General features: G+C 50.8%; 2 protein-coding genes across 2 annotated transcripts in view; both read right to left on the bottom strand.

Annotated features, from left to right (window-relative positions):
• The window catches only part of LOC120394448 (C-type lectin domain family 2 member B-like), a 1,239,960-nt gene that overhangs the window by 871,332 nt on the left and 352,021 nt on the right, over nucleotides 1-16,607 (bottom strand). The window lies entirely within an intron of this gene.
• On the bottom strand, nucleotides 7,651-11,402 carry LOC120394453 (C-type lectin domain family 2 member D-like). The gene is made up of 5 exons (XM_039518689.1): nucleotides 11,240-11,402; nucleotides 10,298-10,381; nucleotides 9,403-9,578; nucleotides 8,494-8,597; nucleotides 7,651-8,059 (listed from the first exon to the last, which is right to left on the bottom strand). The coding sequence occupies exons 1-5, from the start codon at nucleotides 11,328-11,330 to the stop codon at nucleotides 7,909-7,911; spliced, it is 606 nt and encodes a 201-aa protein (XP_039374623.1). The 5' UTR covers nucleotides 11,331-11,402; the 3' UTR covers nucleotides 7,651-7,908.

Raw genomic sequence — 16,607 nt, 5'->3', positions numbered from 1 at the left:
CTACCAGTTGGCACGAAGGGGTCCCTGGGTCACATACACCTTGCCCCCAAACCCCCTCTCTGGGCTGGCTCAGCTCCTCTGTCCCATACGGAGGGAACTCAAGCCAAGGCCCTGCTATAGAGCTGGCTGCAGTGTGCTGAGAGAGCATGTGCCAACCTCAGGGCAGACTGCTGGGAACCAGGCACAAACCCCAAACTGGCTGAGAGTTCTAGACTCAGATTTCACCAACCAAACATCCAGTGTAAACTCCTCCAGCACCGTAACAGCCTAACAGAGTCACAGACAGGTCCCTGGGGGACTCCGGTCTGCCTCGCCACCCAGCTGAGCCTGCCTGTGTGATAGAAGGTCCTTTACACCCAGAATCACAGCAATATTCAGGTTACTCCCAGATCCAAAGGTCCAGTCACTTACTCCAGGTCAACTGCTCCTTAGATCTCACACCAAGGCAGCCCGTGTAGCCAATATTATATGACAATTCATTAAAAAGAAAAGCTGTTATTTATAAAGTTAAAGCAGGTAAGCATGTAAATACAAATAGGTTAAAAAAAATCTTAATTTTCAAAAGGTAACAAGCATCTAGAGCAGTGATACTCAGACCTCAGTGGTTCAGGAGCCAAATTAGCAATCAGCATTACCCAAAAGACCCACAGGAGTGCAAATCCATTGTTTCATTTAAATAGGGATTGCACTATAGCAAACAGTATGACAGGGGAAATATTTAGTTATATATATAAATTATTCCCACAGCAAATAAATTCACATAGTGAAAGTTGATAAGTTAACCCTTAACATAGTAAAAGCATCCTGATTGGTTAATAATTAAATCATCCAGTGTTTTAATATCATGTGCTATAAAGACACAGGAGACACATAAAGAGCCATTTGTGAGCTGCAGTCTGAATATCACTGATCTGTATTAAGCTCTGTGTCCTTTAGGGCTAACCTAGACTAAGCAGCTGGGGATCTCTTGCTTATGCCTAGAAAGCCTTGCCCCCCAACGTCCAAGCAGCACCAAGATACAGTCCCTTCTTGTATCCCACCTCCTCCATTGTGCTCCGAGCTGTTGGGAGTTCAGCACTTTGCACTAGTTAATTCACTCTCCTGTCTGGTGATTTTTCACAGCCACAGAGGCTCCCAACACAAATGCTCCAATATCACCTTACAATGTGCAGTGGCATAGCCAGGTTCTAACAGGGGGAGCGAACACATAAAAAAAAAGCGCGACCTGACATATCAAATTACTAATTACATACTCTTATATTCATTATACATATTTATTTTGTACTTTAAATAAAAACACAAGAATGATCCAGCCACAGAAGGGTTTGCACAGCCAGCATTTCACAGGAGAACTTTAGATTATACTTAGATATACTTCAGATTCTAGAAAGTAAACGACAGAATACAGTAGCTTATAATTGTCACAGGTTTAAAAAGAATACTGGCCATTTTTCCAGTTACTAATTTCATTTTAAAATCAATGAAATGCAGTTTATTTATAATAGATCATAATAACTAAAGCCAGCAAAAACACATGAAAAGTATAAGTTTTATGAGAATTGGTGAGTGGAGATCTCATAGCTCTTCAGAGTTGGACAAAGCAGTAATTTCCCTTAAAATAGCTTTATTTTCAGCTTTGCCAACAGGGCCTGCTACCAGGGAGTTTCGCAAGGGAGTGAGAAGGGAGCGGGATCCCATGCCGGTTCTATCTGTTTCCCTTTATTCCCCTTAAAACCTATAAGCCAAACTACATTCAAAACTTCTTGCTTTAAACAACCCTTTCATTAACTAGAAGAAAATGCAGGCAGAAGTCCAGGTACAAAGTGGGGGCTATCCAGTTTATTGTGCTGAGTGTAGCATGTATGATTACCTGCCCTGTGGGTGGGTGGCGTACGTGTGCATTTGGTGCAAGGAGCTCCTGGCTCTCAGAGACCACGTACGGACTTTGGAGGCCAGGGTGGCAGAACTGGAGGAGCTAAGAGAGGCAGAGAGGTATGTTGATGAGGCTTTCCGGGACACTGTAGAATTGTCCCACCTCTAGTCAGACAGTTCCTGTGCTGTTGAGGAGGAAGAACGGCCCAGGGAAGCAGAGCAGTCAACAGGAGCAGAGGGAAACCTTCCCATAGTTGGGATCCTCCTTCCAGATGCTGCTGGGGTTGCCTCTCGCACTGAGGTTACCTCTCCGGGGGAGGAAACTCCAGTTGCTAGGGAAAGGCAGGTGTTAGTCATGGGAGATTCAATCATTAGAAACGTAGATAGCTGGGTTTGTGATGACTGGGAGAACCGTGTGGTGACTTGCCTGCCTGGTGCGAAGGTTGCGGATCTCTCGAGGCATCTAGACAGACTTATGTGTAGTGCTGGGGAGGAGCCGGTGGTCGTGGTACATGTAGGTACCAATGACTTAGGGAAGGGTAGGAGAGATGTCCTGGAGGCCAAATTTAGGCTGCTAGGGAAGAGACTGAAATCCAGGACCTCTACAGTGGCATTCTCAGAAATGCTCCCAGTTCCATGTACAGAGCCAGGTAGAGCTTCGGAGTCTCAATGTGTGGATGAGACGATGGTGTAGAGGGGAGGGGTTTATGTTCATTAGGAACTGGGGAAACTTTTGGGATGTGGGGAGCCTATACAGGAGAGATGGGCTCCACCTAAACCAAGGTGGAACCAGACTGCTGGCACTAAACATTAAAAAGGTTGTAGAGCAGTTTTTAAACTAGATGGGGGAAAGCCGACTGCTGCAGAGGAGCATGTGGATCGGACAGACTTCTCTTAGGGGAGAGTCTGATGATAGGGAATCTCCAGGTTATAGTCAGGAGCAGAGGACAGAAGAGGATAATGTAAGGGCCGGATCAGATGATAAACAGTCACATAAAAAAGAATCTGACACATCAGAAAAGGGCAGACAAATAAACAGGGATAAGTTTTTAAAGTGCTTGTACACAAATGCCAGAAGTCTAGAGTGCCTTGTGATAAAGGAGGATATAGATATAATAGGCATCACAGAAACCTGGTGGACTGAGAGCAATCAATGGGACAACCATTCCGAGGTACAAAATATATCGGAAGGACAGAACAGGTCATGCGGGGAGGAGGAGAGTGGCAGTATATGTGAAAGAAAATGTAGAATCAAATGAACTAAAAATCTTAAGTGAATCCACATGTTCCATAGAATCTCTATGGATAGAAATTTCATGCTCTAAAAAAAGGGCTCTAACGTCGGTACTGGGCAAATTAGTCCAAACAATAGTTAAGAATAAAATTATCAGACACCTAGAAGAACAAATTGTTGGGCAAAAGTCAACATGGTTTCTGTGAAAGGAAATCATGTCTTACTAATTTATTAGAGTTCTTTGAAGGGGTCAAACACGTGGAGAAGGGAGATCCAGTGGACATAGTGTACTTAGATTTCCAGAAAGCCTTTGACAAGGTCCCTCACCAAAGGCTCTTACATAAATTAAGTTGTCATGGGATAAAAGAGAAGGACCTTTCATGGACTGAGAACTGGTTAAGAAACAGGGAACAAAGGGTAGGAATTAATGGTAAATTTTCAGAATGGAGAAGGGTAACTAGTGGTGTTCCCCAAGGGTCAGTCCTAGGACCAATCCTATTCAACTTATTCATAAATGATCTGGAGAAAGGGGTAAACAGTGAGGTGGCAAAGTTTGCAGATGATACTAAACTGCTTAAGATAGTTAAGACCAAAGCAGACTGTGAAGAACTTCAAAAATATCTCACAAAACTAAGTGCTTGGGCAACAAAATGACAAATGAAATGTAATGTGGATAAATGTAAAGTAATGCACATTGGAAAAAATAACCCCAACTATACATACAACATGATGGGGGCTAATTTAGCTACAACGAGTCAGGAAAAAGATCTTGGAGTCATCCTGGACAGTTCTCTGAAGATGTCCACGCAGTGTGCAGAGGCGGTCAAAAAAGCAAACAGGATGTTAGGAATCATTAAAAAGGGGATAGAGAATAAGACTGAGAATATATTATTGCCCTTATATAAATCCATGGTAGGTCCACATCTTGAATACTGCGTACAGATGTCATCTCCTCATCTCAAAAAAGATATACTGGCACTAGAAAAGGTTCAGAAAAGGGCAACTAAAATGATTAGGGGTTTGGAGAGGGTCCCATATGAGGAGAGATTAAAGAGGCTAGGACTGTTCAGTTTGGAAAAGAGAAGACTAAGGGGGGACATGATAGAGGTATATAAAATCATGAGTGATGTGGAGAAAGTGGATAAGGAAAAGTTATTTACTTATTCCCATAATACAAGAACTAGGGGTCGCCAAATGAAATTAATAGGCAGCAGGTTTAAAACAAATAAAAGGAAGTTCTTCTTCACTCAGTGCACAGTCAACCTGTGGAACTCCTTGCCTGAGGAGGTTGTGAAGGCTAGGACTATAACAGCATTTAAAAGAGAACTGGATAAATTCATGGTGGTTAAGTCCATTAAGGGCTATTAGCCAGGATGGGTAAGGAATGGTGTCCCTAGCCTCTGTTTGTCAGAGGATGGAGATGGATGGCAGGAGAGAGATCACTTGATCACCACCTGTTAGGTTCACTCCCTCTGGGGCACCTGGCATTGGCCCAGTCAGTAGACAGATACTGGGCTAAATGGACCTTTGGTCTGACCCGGTACGGCCGTTCTTATGTCTTTTGTTTAAAAAAACCCATCTCTATGACACAGGTTGGCAGTCTAACATTTTTGAAACACTGAGTACTGAAAGTTAGGGTTTTTAACCAATTTAAGCTGTGTGTACGTACACACACACACACACACACACACACACACACACTAATTTGTGCAAGGGTTTGACAAGGCTGAGTTCCAGCACCTGTAAGCTTGGCAATTCATAGCCCTGGTACCTTTGGGCTTGCTGCACCAGTTATGAAAGTAAAACAATTGCTTGAGCCCTGGCACCTTTCATTATGGTAGGGGCAGTGTGCTGGGAGAGAAGCTCAGCCCTGCTTAGGGGGTGCGGCTTCTCTGCTTAGGGGTCCTATAAAGGGAGCCAGCCAGTCAGGCAGCAGCATAGACAGCTGCAGCAGCACAGAGCCAGCAAACAGAGCTGTAAACAGGGGAGTTTCACTGGGAGTTTGTGGGGGAGACTTAGAGACCTAGGCAGAGGCACTGACAGGCTACTGAAGGGTGGGGGTGGTGGTCTGCCAGTGTTCTGGTGCCTGTTGGGGGTTTGTTTTGGTTTGTGTTTCTTGGACTAACAGGTTTTAGGTGGGAAGGCTATGACCGATACAGAGGCAGCAGTGAAAGACACAATGAGGATGGCTGGATGTGGAAGCTGCGGCATGTACATGATCCTGGAGGGGGTACCTGAAAAGAGTTTCATCTGTATGAAGTGCTGCCTGATAGACCTGATGGAAGAAAAGATCCGAGGACTGGAGATGCAGGTGGAAACTCTGGTTGAGTTTAGAAGGGGGTTCGAGCAGATGATGGAGCAAAGATATGAGGAGGTTGAATGGATAATCTCTGACTTGCAGATGGAAGCAGGACAAAAGAATTCTGAGGGGAGACTGCTGGGTGAGGAAAGTGGACGGTGGAAGCATGTGACTAAGAGAACCAGGCAGAGGCAGGCCAGTGAAGGAGAAATAGAGCTCAGGACCAGGTTTGCGGAGTTGGAAAATGAAGAAGGGGCACAGCAGGTGGTCGCTGAAGGGGAGAGGGCAAGGAAAAAGAGAAGAGCAGCTAGTCCTATAGGATGAGGGGAAGAGTCAATGGAGATGACACCAAACATGAGCTCCAGGAGGATACGGGATGAGTTGCAGAGGATTGCAAGGGTGAATAGGAATCGAGAGGACTTGCAGCCAGTGGGAGCAGGGGATAGACCGGAGAATCACACTGTCACCAGGAAAAGGCAGGTCTACGTGATTGTGGACTCCTTACTGAGAAGAATAGACAGGCCTGTAACCAGAGCTGATCCGGAGAACAGAAGGGTGTGCTGCTGTCTGCCAGGTGCTAAGATACGGGATGTGGACCTGAGGCTGAAAAGGATCCTAACGGGAGCAGGAAAGAATCCGTTGATTGTCCTTCATGTGGGAACGAATGATATGGCCAGATTCTCGCTGGAACGTATCAAGGGAGACTATGCCAGGCTGGGGAAGACACTGATGGATTTCTTCACCAAGTAGTTGAAGAACCAACAAGGGGGGATGCCATTTTAGGTTTGGTTTTGGTGAGTAGTGAGGACCTCATAGAAGAAATGGTTGTAGGGGACAACATTGGTTCGAGTGACCATGAGCTAATTCAGTTCAAACTAGATGGAAGGATAAACAAAAATAGATCTGGGACTAGGGTTTTTGATTTCCAAAGGGCTAACTTTAAAGAATTAAGGAAATTAGTTAGGGAAGTGGATTGGTCTGAAGAACTTGGGGATCTAAAGGCAGAGGAGGCCTGGAATGACTTCAAGTCAAAGCTGCAGAAATTATCAGAAGCCTGCATCCCAAGAAAGGGGGAAAAAATCATAGGCAGGAATTGTAGACCAAGCTGGATGAGCAAGCATCTCAGAGAGATGATTAAGAAAAAGCAGAAAGCCTACAAGGAGTGGAAGATGGGTGGGATTAGCAAGGAAAGCTACCTTATTGAGGTCAGAACATGTAGGGATGAAGTGAGAGAGGCTAAAAGCCATGTAGAGTTGGACCTTGCAAAGGGAATTAAAACCAATAGTAAAAGGTTCTATAATCATATAAATAAGAAGAAAACAAAGAAAGAAGAAGTGGGACCGCTAAACACTGAGGATGGAATGGACGTTAAGGATAACCCAGGCATGGCCCAATATCTAAATAAATACTTTGCCTCAGTCTTTAATAAGGCTAATGAGGAGCTTAGGGAAAATGGTAGGATGACAAATGGGAATGAGGATATGGAGGTAAATATTACCACATCTGAGGTAGAAGCCAAACTCGAACAGCTTAATGGGACAAAATTAGAGGTCCCAGATAATCTTCATCCAAGAATATTAAAGGAACTGGCACATGAAATTGCAAGCCCATTAGCAAGATTTTTTAATGAATCAGTAAACTCAGGGGTTGTACCGTACGACTGGAGAATTGCTAACATGGCTCCTATTTTTAAGAAAAGGAAAAAAAGTAATCCGAGTAACTATAGGCCTGTTAGTTTGACATCTGTAGTATGTAAGGTCTTGGAAAAAATTTGGAAGGAGAAAGTAGTTAAGGACATTGAGGTCAATGGTAATTGGGACAAAATACAACATGGTTTTACAAAAGGTAGATTGTGCCAAACCAACCTGATCACCTTCTTTGAGAAGGTAACAGATTATTTAGACAAAGGAAATGCAGTAGATCTAATTTACCTCGATTTCAGTAAGGCATTTGACACGGTTCCACATGGGGAATTATTAGTTAAATTGGAAAAGATGGGGATCAACATGAAAATTGAAAGGTGGATAAGGAACTGGTTAAAGGGGAGACTACAACGGGTCGTACTGAAGGGTGAACTGTCAGGCTAGAAGGTTACTAGTGGAGTTCCTCAGGGATCAGTTTTGGGGCCAATCTTAATTAACCTTTTTATTACTGACCTTTTTGTTACAGCCACTCCCCTTGCTCCCCCCCAGCTACACTACTGACAATGTGGGATACAACTGTCAGAAGTGGGATTAATGCTCCAGCAGCTCAAATGCATTTACTAAAGTCTAAGCACATTCTTATAATTCTAATACCTATTTTAACACACAGGTGAGCCAGCCTGACCCCAGCTGGGGATTTGTCAGTGTCCTACTGAGACATGGGGACTTGGGCATGAGCTGATACCTGGTCTGTGTCACACCTACTCACTCCCTGCCCCTTCCAACCCAATGGGCTCCAGGAAGCGAGTGAACAGGAAATTTAACCCCAGTTCCAGGGCTAATTTTTGATAATACTCTTGTTATGAGCCTCCTTCCACTGCAGCCTCCTTTGCCTTTGTAAATGCATCGGGTTTGCTGCAGATCCAGTGTCTCTCACTGGTGCATCGCAAGCTGCTGACCCTATTCTCGTCATTCAGATACGCGCAGTCACCATCTGCTGTTATCGGAAACCTGCAAGACAGAAGCCAGGGAGCTGGTGTCAGGCAGGAGTTGGGCGTTTCCCGTCAGTCGCAGACAGGGGGAGACACTCGCACAGTGCAGGGAGCTGCTGCACTCACAGCCCCTCATGATTCCCCTTCCTGCACCAGCCACAGGCCCCACCCCCCACGATTCCCCCTCCTGCACCAGCCACAGGCCCCACCCCCAGCAGGGGGGCAGTAGGGCCAGGAGAGGTTCTAAGATCAACTGGCCTCCATGGAGCATTTATGCCGGGAGGGGGGATATTTTAACCCCAGTTCCTGCTCCCCGCCACACCCCCAGCTGAGTTTGGATGGGCCCCTGCAGGCCCAACCCACCCAGTCTTCCCTGGGGGGAGATTCCAGGTGAGTGTCAGCATAAGGAGCGGCAGTAACACCGCACAGAAGAGCTGGGTCAAAAAGACTCACAGGTTGTTGAATTCGGTGCCGTTGACCCATTTCCAGGGCTGCCCCGGGTCCCTCCGGAGGCCGATCCAGTGGTGGGGTTTGCCTTTACAGCGCTGCAGGAAATCCTAACAACAGCAGCGGGAGAGGTGGTGTCAGAGCCCCGGCCCTGCTGCTCCCCCAGGCTCTGGGCAGGGAATCCCAGGTGTACACGGAAGGGCTCTGAGTGTTTCCAGGGGGTGGCTGGGGATTTTCTCCTCCCTCTTGCCCAGCTCTGGGTAATTCAGTATTAACCCTCCCACCCCAAACCCAGCTCCCCCTCACCCCAATCTGCCCTGGGCTGGGGCAGCTCTTGGGTGCTGCTGGGTCTAAACAGCATGGCGGGCGGCGGGGGGGGGGCAAGGCCACGTTCTGTGTCAAAGCCTCTCCATACAGAGCAGCTGAGCTCCCCTCACCATCGCAAGGGAAGAGGAAGGAAAGAGCCCAGCTGATCTCAATAAGAGATGCTGAGAGGGGCCAGGGATGAGAGAAGAGCCCCCCCCAGTCCTCAGCCAGACAGGGCCAGGGCTGACAGAAGCCTCCCCCATCCTCAGCTGGCTGCCCTGGAGCACTGGCTCTTCAAGTTGAGCTGGGATCTCAGCCCTGTCTCCAGACCCAGGCAGCCCAGGAGACACCTGAGCCAGCCCAGCCCTAGAGAGGGACAGTCTCCTATTGGGAAGGCTGAGAGTGGGCGATCCCCACAGTCACACACTGACACTAGAGGAGCCCCGGATCCAGCCAGGCCTGGCATTCAGCAGCTGGAAATCCAGTCCCTCTGGTCTCCCAGCACGAGAGGGCTCAGAGCTGCTCCTCGCCCCACAGGGCACAACCCAGGTCGTACTGCAGCAGCCAGCGCTGAGCCAAGGCCAGGCCATTGGAAGGAGAGTCTCTCACCAGGTCCTGCAGGGTGTCGATCGCAGCCAGGGAGGCACCAAGGGAGGAGCAGTTGCTCTGGCTGTAGGTCCAGTTCCCTTCGACCTCTGAGAAATAGTAGCATTTCCCTCGGTAACCGATCCAGTCATCCAGGCACCAGGGGCCCAGGGCAGCTGGAGAACACCTAGATAGCAACACTGAAAATGGGAACATAAATGTCGTAAGAGGGGACCTGCCAGTCTATGGGGAGAGATGATCCCTGGCACCCCAGGTTTCTGACATTCCCTTGGCAGATGCTGGGAATCCAGCCCCCGAAAGAGGTTACTTGACCCCCGTCTCACTGGGCTGCTGTCTCGGGTTCACATTCAATAGGGATGGAGCTGACAAACAGCTCATGCTTCAAAGCACATTGAACCAGGCCCAAGCTCAGTGTTAGAGCAGGGGGTGGGCAGGGACATGCAGAGGGGGTCTGTGCTGCGTTCTACAGCTTATTTCAGTGACATGCCAGCACGGCCCTGGGCACGACCCGGGGATGCAGGAAGGCCAGGCCGGTACCTCAGGGCGACACGCTGCAGGCAGAGGGCCCAGCTCATCGCTGCCCTGCACCTTCTCCTGTCAATCACCCCCACTCTGCACGGGGGTACCAGTGACTGTGCCTGGGGCCTGGCAATAGTGACTTGGGCCCCAAGTGCTCAGAGCTGGGCTGGGGGGAGCTAATGTCAGTCAGATCGTCCGACACAGAGACCGCCCAGGTGCAGGGGTCTGGGGGGAGCAGGGGGAGGATCGTGGAGGAACATCCCCCAGGAACCCTCTGTCCCAGGGGCAGAAGCCAGACAGGCCAGGAGGAGAGACTGACTGTGGTGACTCCAGGGGGAATGGGATGCACAGAGAGGGGGAGGGAGGGCTGAGAACTCACCTGCCAGGACAATAACAGCGATGATGAGACCTAGGGACATGGCTGCGAGGGCGACTGTGCATCCCCTGTAGTTATGACGAGGTTCTGAAACACAAAGACCCGTCAGGCCGGGCCATGAGGACACATCTCACTGATGGCACCAGGGCTAGAGCTGCCCTACAACAGGCCTACACAACTCGTAAAGCGGTGAGGGCCATATTACTCCAAAGAAAACAGCTGAGGGCCAACCCCCCCCCCGATGTGAGTGAGGAAGGCGTGGAAGGCAGCACCTCCAGACAGCTGCAACCCTTGGAGAGGGGATGGGAGCCAGACCAGATCAGTAGAACAGGTCAGCCACCAACTCGCCTTCTCAGCCCCACTCCACCAACACTGGCTCACCTGCCCTTCCCCCCCCCCCATCACTGCCCGCTCACTCACCCCCGGCAGGCCACATGTTGTGCAGGCCTGCCCTAGAACATGCCCTGTTCTGTCAATCGCGCCACCTGTCAGACGCTCTGGGAGAGGAGCCCGGAGGGTCAGGCAGGCTGGGGCTGGCAGAACAGTCTCTCCTTCCCCTCAGCCCAGTGCCCTCCCTGGCACCCCCAGCCAGGCTGTCACGGGGCCTGGTGAGCTCAGGGGCACAGAGACAAGGACCAGCACTGGCCATACACAGCAGAAGGGAGGAGAACGAACCAGGCAGAGCTGGGCCAGGGCTGTCCCAGGGGGTCTGACACACCCAGCCCAGGAGGTCCCTACCCAGCCCCACGGCCACCGCTGTGTGCGCCAGGCAGCAGCTGTGAGCCGGGATCGGTGCCCTGAGAGCCCCGGGGGGGAGATCCAGTCCCTGCTGCCCACAGACAGGGGATTGCTGGGCACTGGCTGCTGCCACTGAGAACATGGCCCCACGTGGGGCAGCCTCAGTGTCTCTCTCCAGCCTGTTCCCAGGCAGCGACACCCCATTACCTGGCTCCCCAACAGTCTCCAGGTGTCCATTGCTGTTAACTCTCCCCTGCAGCGGCACTTCACTCTCAGCAGTCCCAGGTGCTGGCTCCATTGTCTCTCAGTGACACTCAGGCTACAGACGCTGCTGCAGGTGCTGGGCTGGGGTCAGCTCTTTATCTCTCTGGGTCCAATTCAGCAGCCGCCAAGCCAAGCCGGGCTGGAGGTTCTGGCCCTGGCCCCCGCCCTGCTCCAGACTCTCCAGCCGATCTGACAGCCAAGATGGACCAAGCAGAACAGGTCGGGGGAGGGGGAGGTGTTATTTGTGGTTTCTCATTCCTGGCCCAGCAGCCCAACCCCTGCCAGAGGCGGTTGCATGGTGATTAAACCCCGTGAAACCCCATCAGCCCCTCCACCCCCTAGAGCTTCAGAGACCTCATCTGCTACGGAACCCAATCGCCGAGACTTGCCCACCTGTGATGGGGGAGAAAAGAGCCCTTGCCTCAGTTCTGCCCTGCTCCCCCCAAAAGTGAGCACAGAATCATAAGGGGGCAGCATCCTGGCAAGTGACTGAGGGAGGGAAGAGCGATGCCCATCCACTAGGTGTTTCCCACCAGAGTACACAGGGGGGCTGGGGGTATCTTTGCCTTGCAACCCAAACACATGGGAGGGTGGGGGAAAGAGGGCCACAGGAACAGGTGGGTTATTCACATACCGCTTGTCCTGACAGTTAGCGACGCACCGCACTCACTGCAGACCCTGGCTGTGCATGTGCAGAATGTCCCTAGTTTGCCTCCTACATGGACGTATCATGCAGCGCATCTGCTTAAGAAGTGGGGTCTTAACCCCAAGCCCGGACCACACATCCTGGCACCCACACGGGAGGGGAAAATGTGGGGCAACAAGCATCCCTGCCTCTATTCTGCCCCAAATCCCATACATGTGACCACCCAACACTTCTCCCCACCCCTACTGCCCCTTTTTGCCACAGGAACTTCTCCTTGAGACCACGTCATGGCAGCTTGCACGAGTTCATGGAACTTCTTACTGGGCTCTTGTTAAGGCAGAATCCCCACTCTGTCACTTTGAGTGCAGAAGGTGAGGCCCACAAGGATTCTAAAAATTAATACTGGCCACTCCAGGCTTGTATTAAACCAGGGCCGCCCGGGGGGGGGGGGGGCAAGTTGCCCCAGGCCCCGGGCCCAGCAGGGGCCCCCCCGAGAGTTTTTCGGGGCCCCTGGAGCGGGGTCCTTCACTCGCTCTGGGGGCCCCAGAAAACTCTCGCAAGGCCCGGGCCCCCGGAGCTTCTTTGCTCCCGGTCTTCGCTGGCGGGGGATCCGTCCGCTCTGGGATAGAAGGACCCCCCGCCGTCGAATTACCGCTGAAGCGGGACCCGCCGCCGGAGTGCAGCCGGGTCTTCGGCGGTAATTCGGCGGCAGTGGGGTCCTTCCATTCTGGGACCTGCCGCCGAAGTGCCCCGAAAACCCGCGGTGGGGGCTGCACTTCGGCAGCGGGTCCCGCTTCAGCGGAGGGGGGTCCCCGCCCTGCCGCCGAAGACCCCGGGCCCCCAGAATCCTCTGGGCGGCCCTGAACCCAGGAAGGCGCACTTGGGAATTCCTCCCTGTGGAGTACCCTCAAGCCCTTTCACTCCCCTTCTGGAGAAGAGCTCAGAAAGAAAACAAAGGAAATTATCTGCTGCCACCAGTTAATTAACCAACATGTGCACAAACCTTATGACACCAAAAGTCCAATTCTGTTCTTAAAAAAGGTAAATTAAAAACAAAAAAGAAGAAACTACATCTGGAACTTAGGCTTTTGCTAGATTTTAAAAGAGCAATTCCAAAATTCAAGCACCCAAACTAGCTTTCTTGGGGGTTCAGCTTAAAGGTTACAAGCAAACAAAGGCATCTGGAGTTAGCACAAAGGAGTCCACAAGCCAAAATAAAGAAATAAACCTGATCACATCTATCTAAACATTCCCTATCCCAATGATTCCTTTTAGGTATGGAAGATAATTTTTCATACCTGGTTCAAACCTTTCACAACATTCCTGCTTATAGCATTGCTGCTCCCTGTTCCTGCAGCCCAGAGAGAAGGACAGACAAAAGGAAAGTTTCTTTCCCCATTTTAAGAAGTCCCATTGGCTCTTTTGGTCAGGTGCCCACTTCCTTTCCTTTACCCTGGGGGCTTTTAACCCCTTATAGATAAAGCAAGTAGAGAACAGCCCCCAAGAGGGATTTTACAGCTAACTGGCTGGCTGTCCACAAAAGGGAGCTACCCCCCTTCATTTATCACAGCTCTTCTTGAAATATCCTCTGTTTCACTGCAGAGGGAGTCATCTCAGAGTCCCAGCACTAACTGCTCTTTCAGGATCATATCTGTGTCTGGAATGCGTTCTGGGTCCTGGCACTCCACCCTGCTCATTCTCTCCTGCAGATTGTATACACAGGCATGAATGGGCCCACCTGGATTCTGTGTCTGCTCATAGAACCAGTCTCAAGGAATTCTAACAGGCACGCTGTCTCCATACACTTCTACAAGAGGCTGAAATCTCTTTTCTACATCTGTCTTGTCAGCTGTTGCCGTGAACTTCACTGTGGATCTGGCCTCGCTTTTGAGATGCTTCTCCACAAAATCCACATGATCTTCTTCAGGTCCTCTCAACGCCCATATTCCTGCCTTCACTGACTTAACCCATTCTTCTATCATGATGTCCCCTGGCTTTGTTGGGAAGCCACTGAATTCAGATATCTTTCGGTCTCATGGAACATAAATGGTAGGAGGCTTCTTATCTGCAGCAGCTGGTCTATCACCACCTTGGCCAATGATAAAACTTCTCTCTCCTCAGATCTAGCTTGTTGTAATGCCTCAGCCTGGTCCAATAATTTGTGCTGAAGTTCAGCAAACTGGCCTCACAGTTCTTTAGTTCCAGCCATTATAGGGTTCTTAACCAGACCTGGACAGTGCTACCAGGACTTAACCAGTAAAGAAATAGGCCAGATCCTACAGATACGTTCCTGTTTGGCTCACGGTCTGTGTCCTTGCCCTCCCTCCCTGCCCCAAGCAAACACATACGCACATTGCCCCACAGTCTGTGTCCTCCTTCCTCCCCAGCAGGCAGGCAGACAGAGTCCACGGTCTCTGTCCTCATCCTCACAGCAAGCAGACACACACACTGCCCCACGGTCTGTGTCCTCACACACACACACCCCCAGCTCGCTCGCTCTCTCACTCACACTGTGCTGCCGTCTGCGTCCTCAGCTCCTGCCCCCACCCCCACGTGTGCGCACACACCCACAGCTCGTAGTTCTATTCCAGGGGTTCTCAAATTGCATTGCACCACCCCCTTCTGACAACAAAAATTACTACACGACCCCAGGAGCGGGGACCCAGGTAGGGGGTGGCCTGTAACCTGAGCCCCACCAACCAGGGTGGAAGCTGGAACCTAAGTCTTTGGCTACAGCAAGTCTAACACCAGCCCTGGCCACTCCATTAAAACAGGGTCGCAACCCACTTTGGGGTCCCAACCCACAGTTTGAGAACCGCTGGTATCCTACTACTCACTCCAAGCAAAAGAAGAGCCAGAAGTTACTCTGGGATGCCCCCACATGCACTGGGGGTGATGCAGCCCTCCCCTCGCAGCGTGTCCGTCCCCCACCCCCAGGTCCCTTCTCCCCACCCCATTTCCCCTGCACCCCGGGATGGGTCTCTAAATCCCCGCCCTTCTCCCCCCATCCCCACAGTACCTCCCTTTCCCAGACTCAGATATCCAGGGTCTGTCCTCTCTCCTCACTGGCGCCGGGGATTCGACACTCACCGGCGGCCGCTGGCTACGGAGGGGAGGGCAGGGATCCCTGCTGGGCCGCCAGCTCCGGCACTACCACTCGTGCAGTGCCGCGCTTGGCTGCCAGTGGAGTCAAAATTGAAACATGGCTTTGCAGACGCCGGGCAGGCCTTCCGGCCGACGGGGACTGGCTGAGATCGCTCCGCGGCTAGGTTGTGCCGCGGATGATTGGTTGACCGGCAGGGGATTGGCTTCTGACGCGGCTGCCGGGGATTATTTAAGGTCGCTCCGTGACTGGGTAAATCCGCTACTGGCTGGCTGGCCGGCCATTGGTTAAGCTCTGTCACGGCTAATGGCGGGATTGGCGGAGTTCTGGTTCTGCCGCGGCCGGCTGGCTGGGATTGGCTGTGCGCGCAATGCAGGAATTCTCCTCCGTCGGGGGGAGGGGCATCCCGGCTTCCCCACGCTCTGGGCAGAACCCCCAGCCTGATCCCCAATATCCCCCAACACGGGTCAACTGCTCTGAGTGGAATCGGCAGCAACCATGAGCATTACACCGTCAGCTCCGAGGAAGTGCAACTTGCACAAAACCCAGCAGCTACACCTCCTCAGCAACACAGAATACTGAGTACACGATACCTGTTCCCTACTCACCACACTAGCATCCCAGAGGACATCACATCAAGTTCAAGATCTGAGCACTCGTCTTCGAGGTACTTAACTTATAGCTATCTTGGGCTCAGGCACAACAGAACTTTCTACCCCAAAGGGCAGAGCTGGTCTGTACAGGGACCCAACCACAAGGCGGCTCTGTCTCAAGGCACCAAAAGATGTAATCAGCAGCCCAATCACCACTATCACCTTCTGTCCCAAGAGCAGGGTTCACTTCTTCAACCTGCCCTCACTAATATACACAGGGCAGCCACACACCCATCCACCCAAGGGGAAAATAAACATTTCAGGAAATGCAGAAAAGCTTTTCAAAAACACCTTTCCACTGTAACAAGAATTCCACTCAACAGAACTCAAACCAACCAACCAGTTCAAACAAGCCAAACCAACCTACCCCACGCAGAGGTCTTATCTCAAAAGGTAAAAGTGCTGGAGACTCCATGAAGACCACTAGGGACTTGGCTATTGATTTTACATGGAAAGTGCCGAAATGCCCCGGTAAGGCGCATCAGTATAGAACACAAAAGCAAAACAGGCAGTTATCCTTCTGGGGAGAGGAATAGAGACAAAGGAAAAACAGTCTGGTTTACATGGAGAATTCTCAGAGACTGTGGAGGATGGGCAGCAATACAAAATCCTAAAACAGAACCACACATGACAGGTGCTAGTCACTCCACTAGAGCACTGGATAGCACTCAGATGCCACGGGTATGGTGTGGTATAAAGCTGAATAACCACATATTAAATCAGAGTTACAAATACCTTTCAGTAACAAAACACTACCACCACCTCCCAAAGCAGCATAAAACTGTGCATAAAAAAAATTCAAACAGCCATAAATCATCAAAGAATGGGTTCTGTATGAGGTCCTTACCTGGCCTGGCATCTGGTGGGCCTGTTCCTCAGTTTCCGCATAGCAGTTAGGTAGTAAATTCA

Source organism: Mauremys reevesii, unplaced genomic scaffold (genome assembly GCF_016161935.1).
Source record: "Mauremys reevesii isolate NIE-2019 unplaced genomic scaffold, ASM1616193v1 Contig6, whole genome shotgun sequence".
NCBI classification, from domain to species: Eukaryota; Metazoa; Chordata; order Testudines; family Geoemydidae; genus Mauremys; species Mauremys reevesii.
This window is presented reverse-complemented; position numbering and strand designations above follow the sequence as displayed.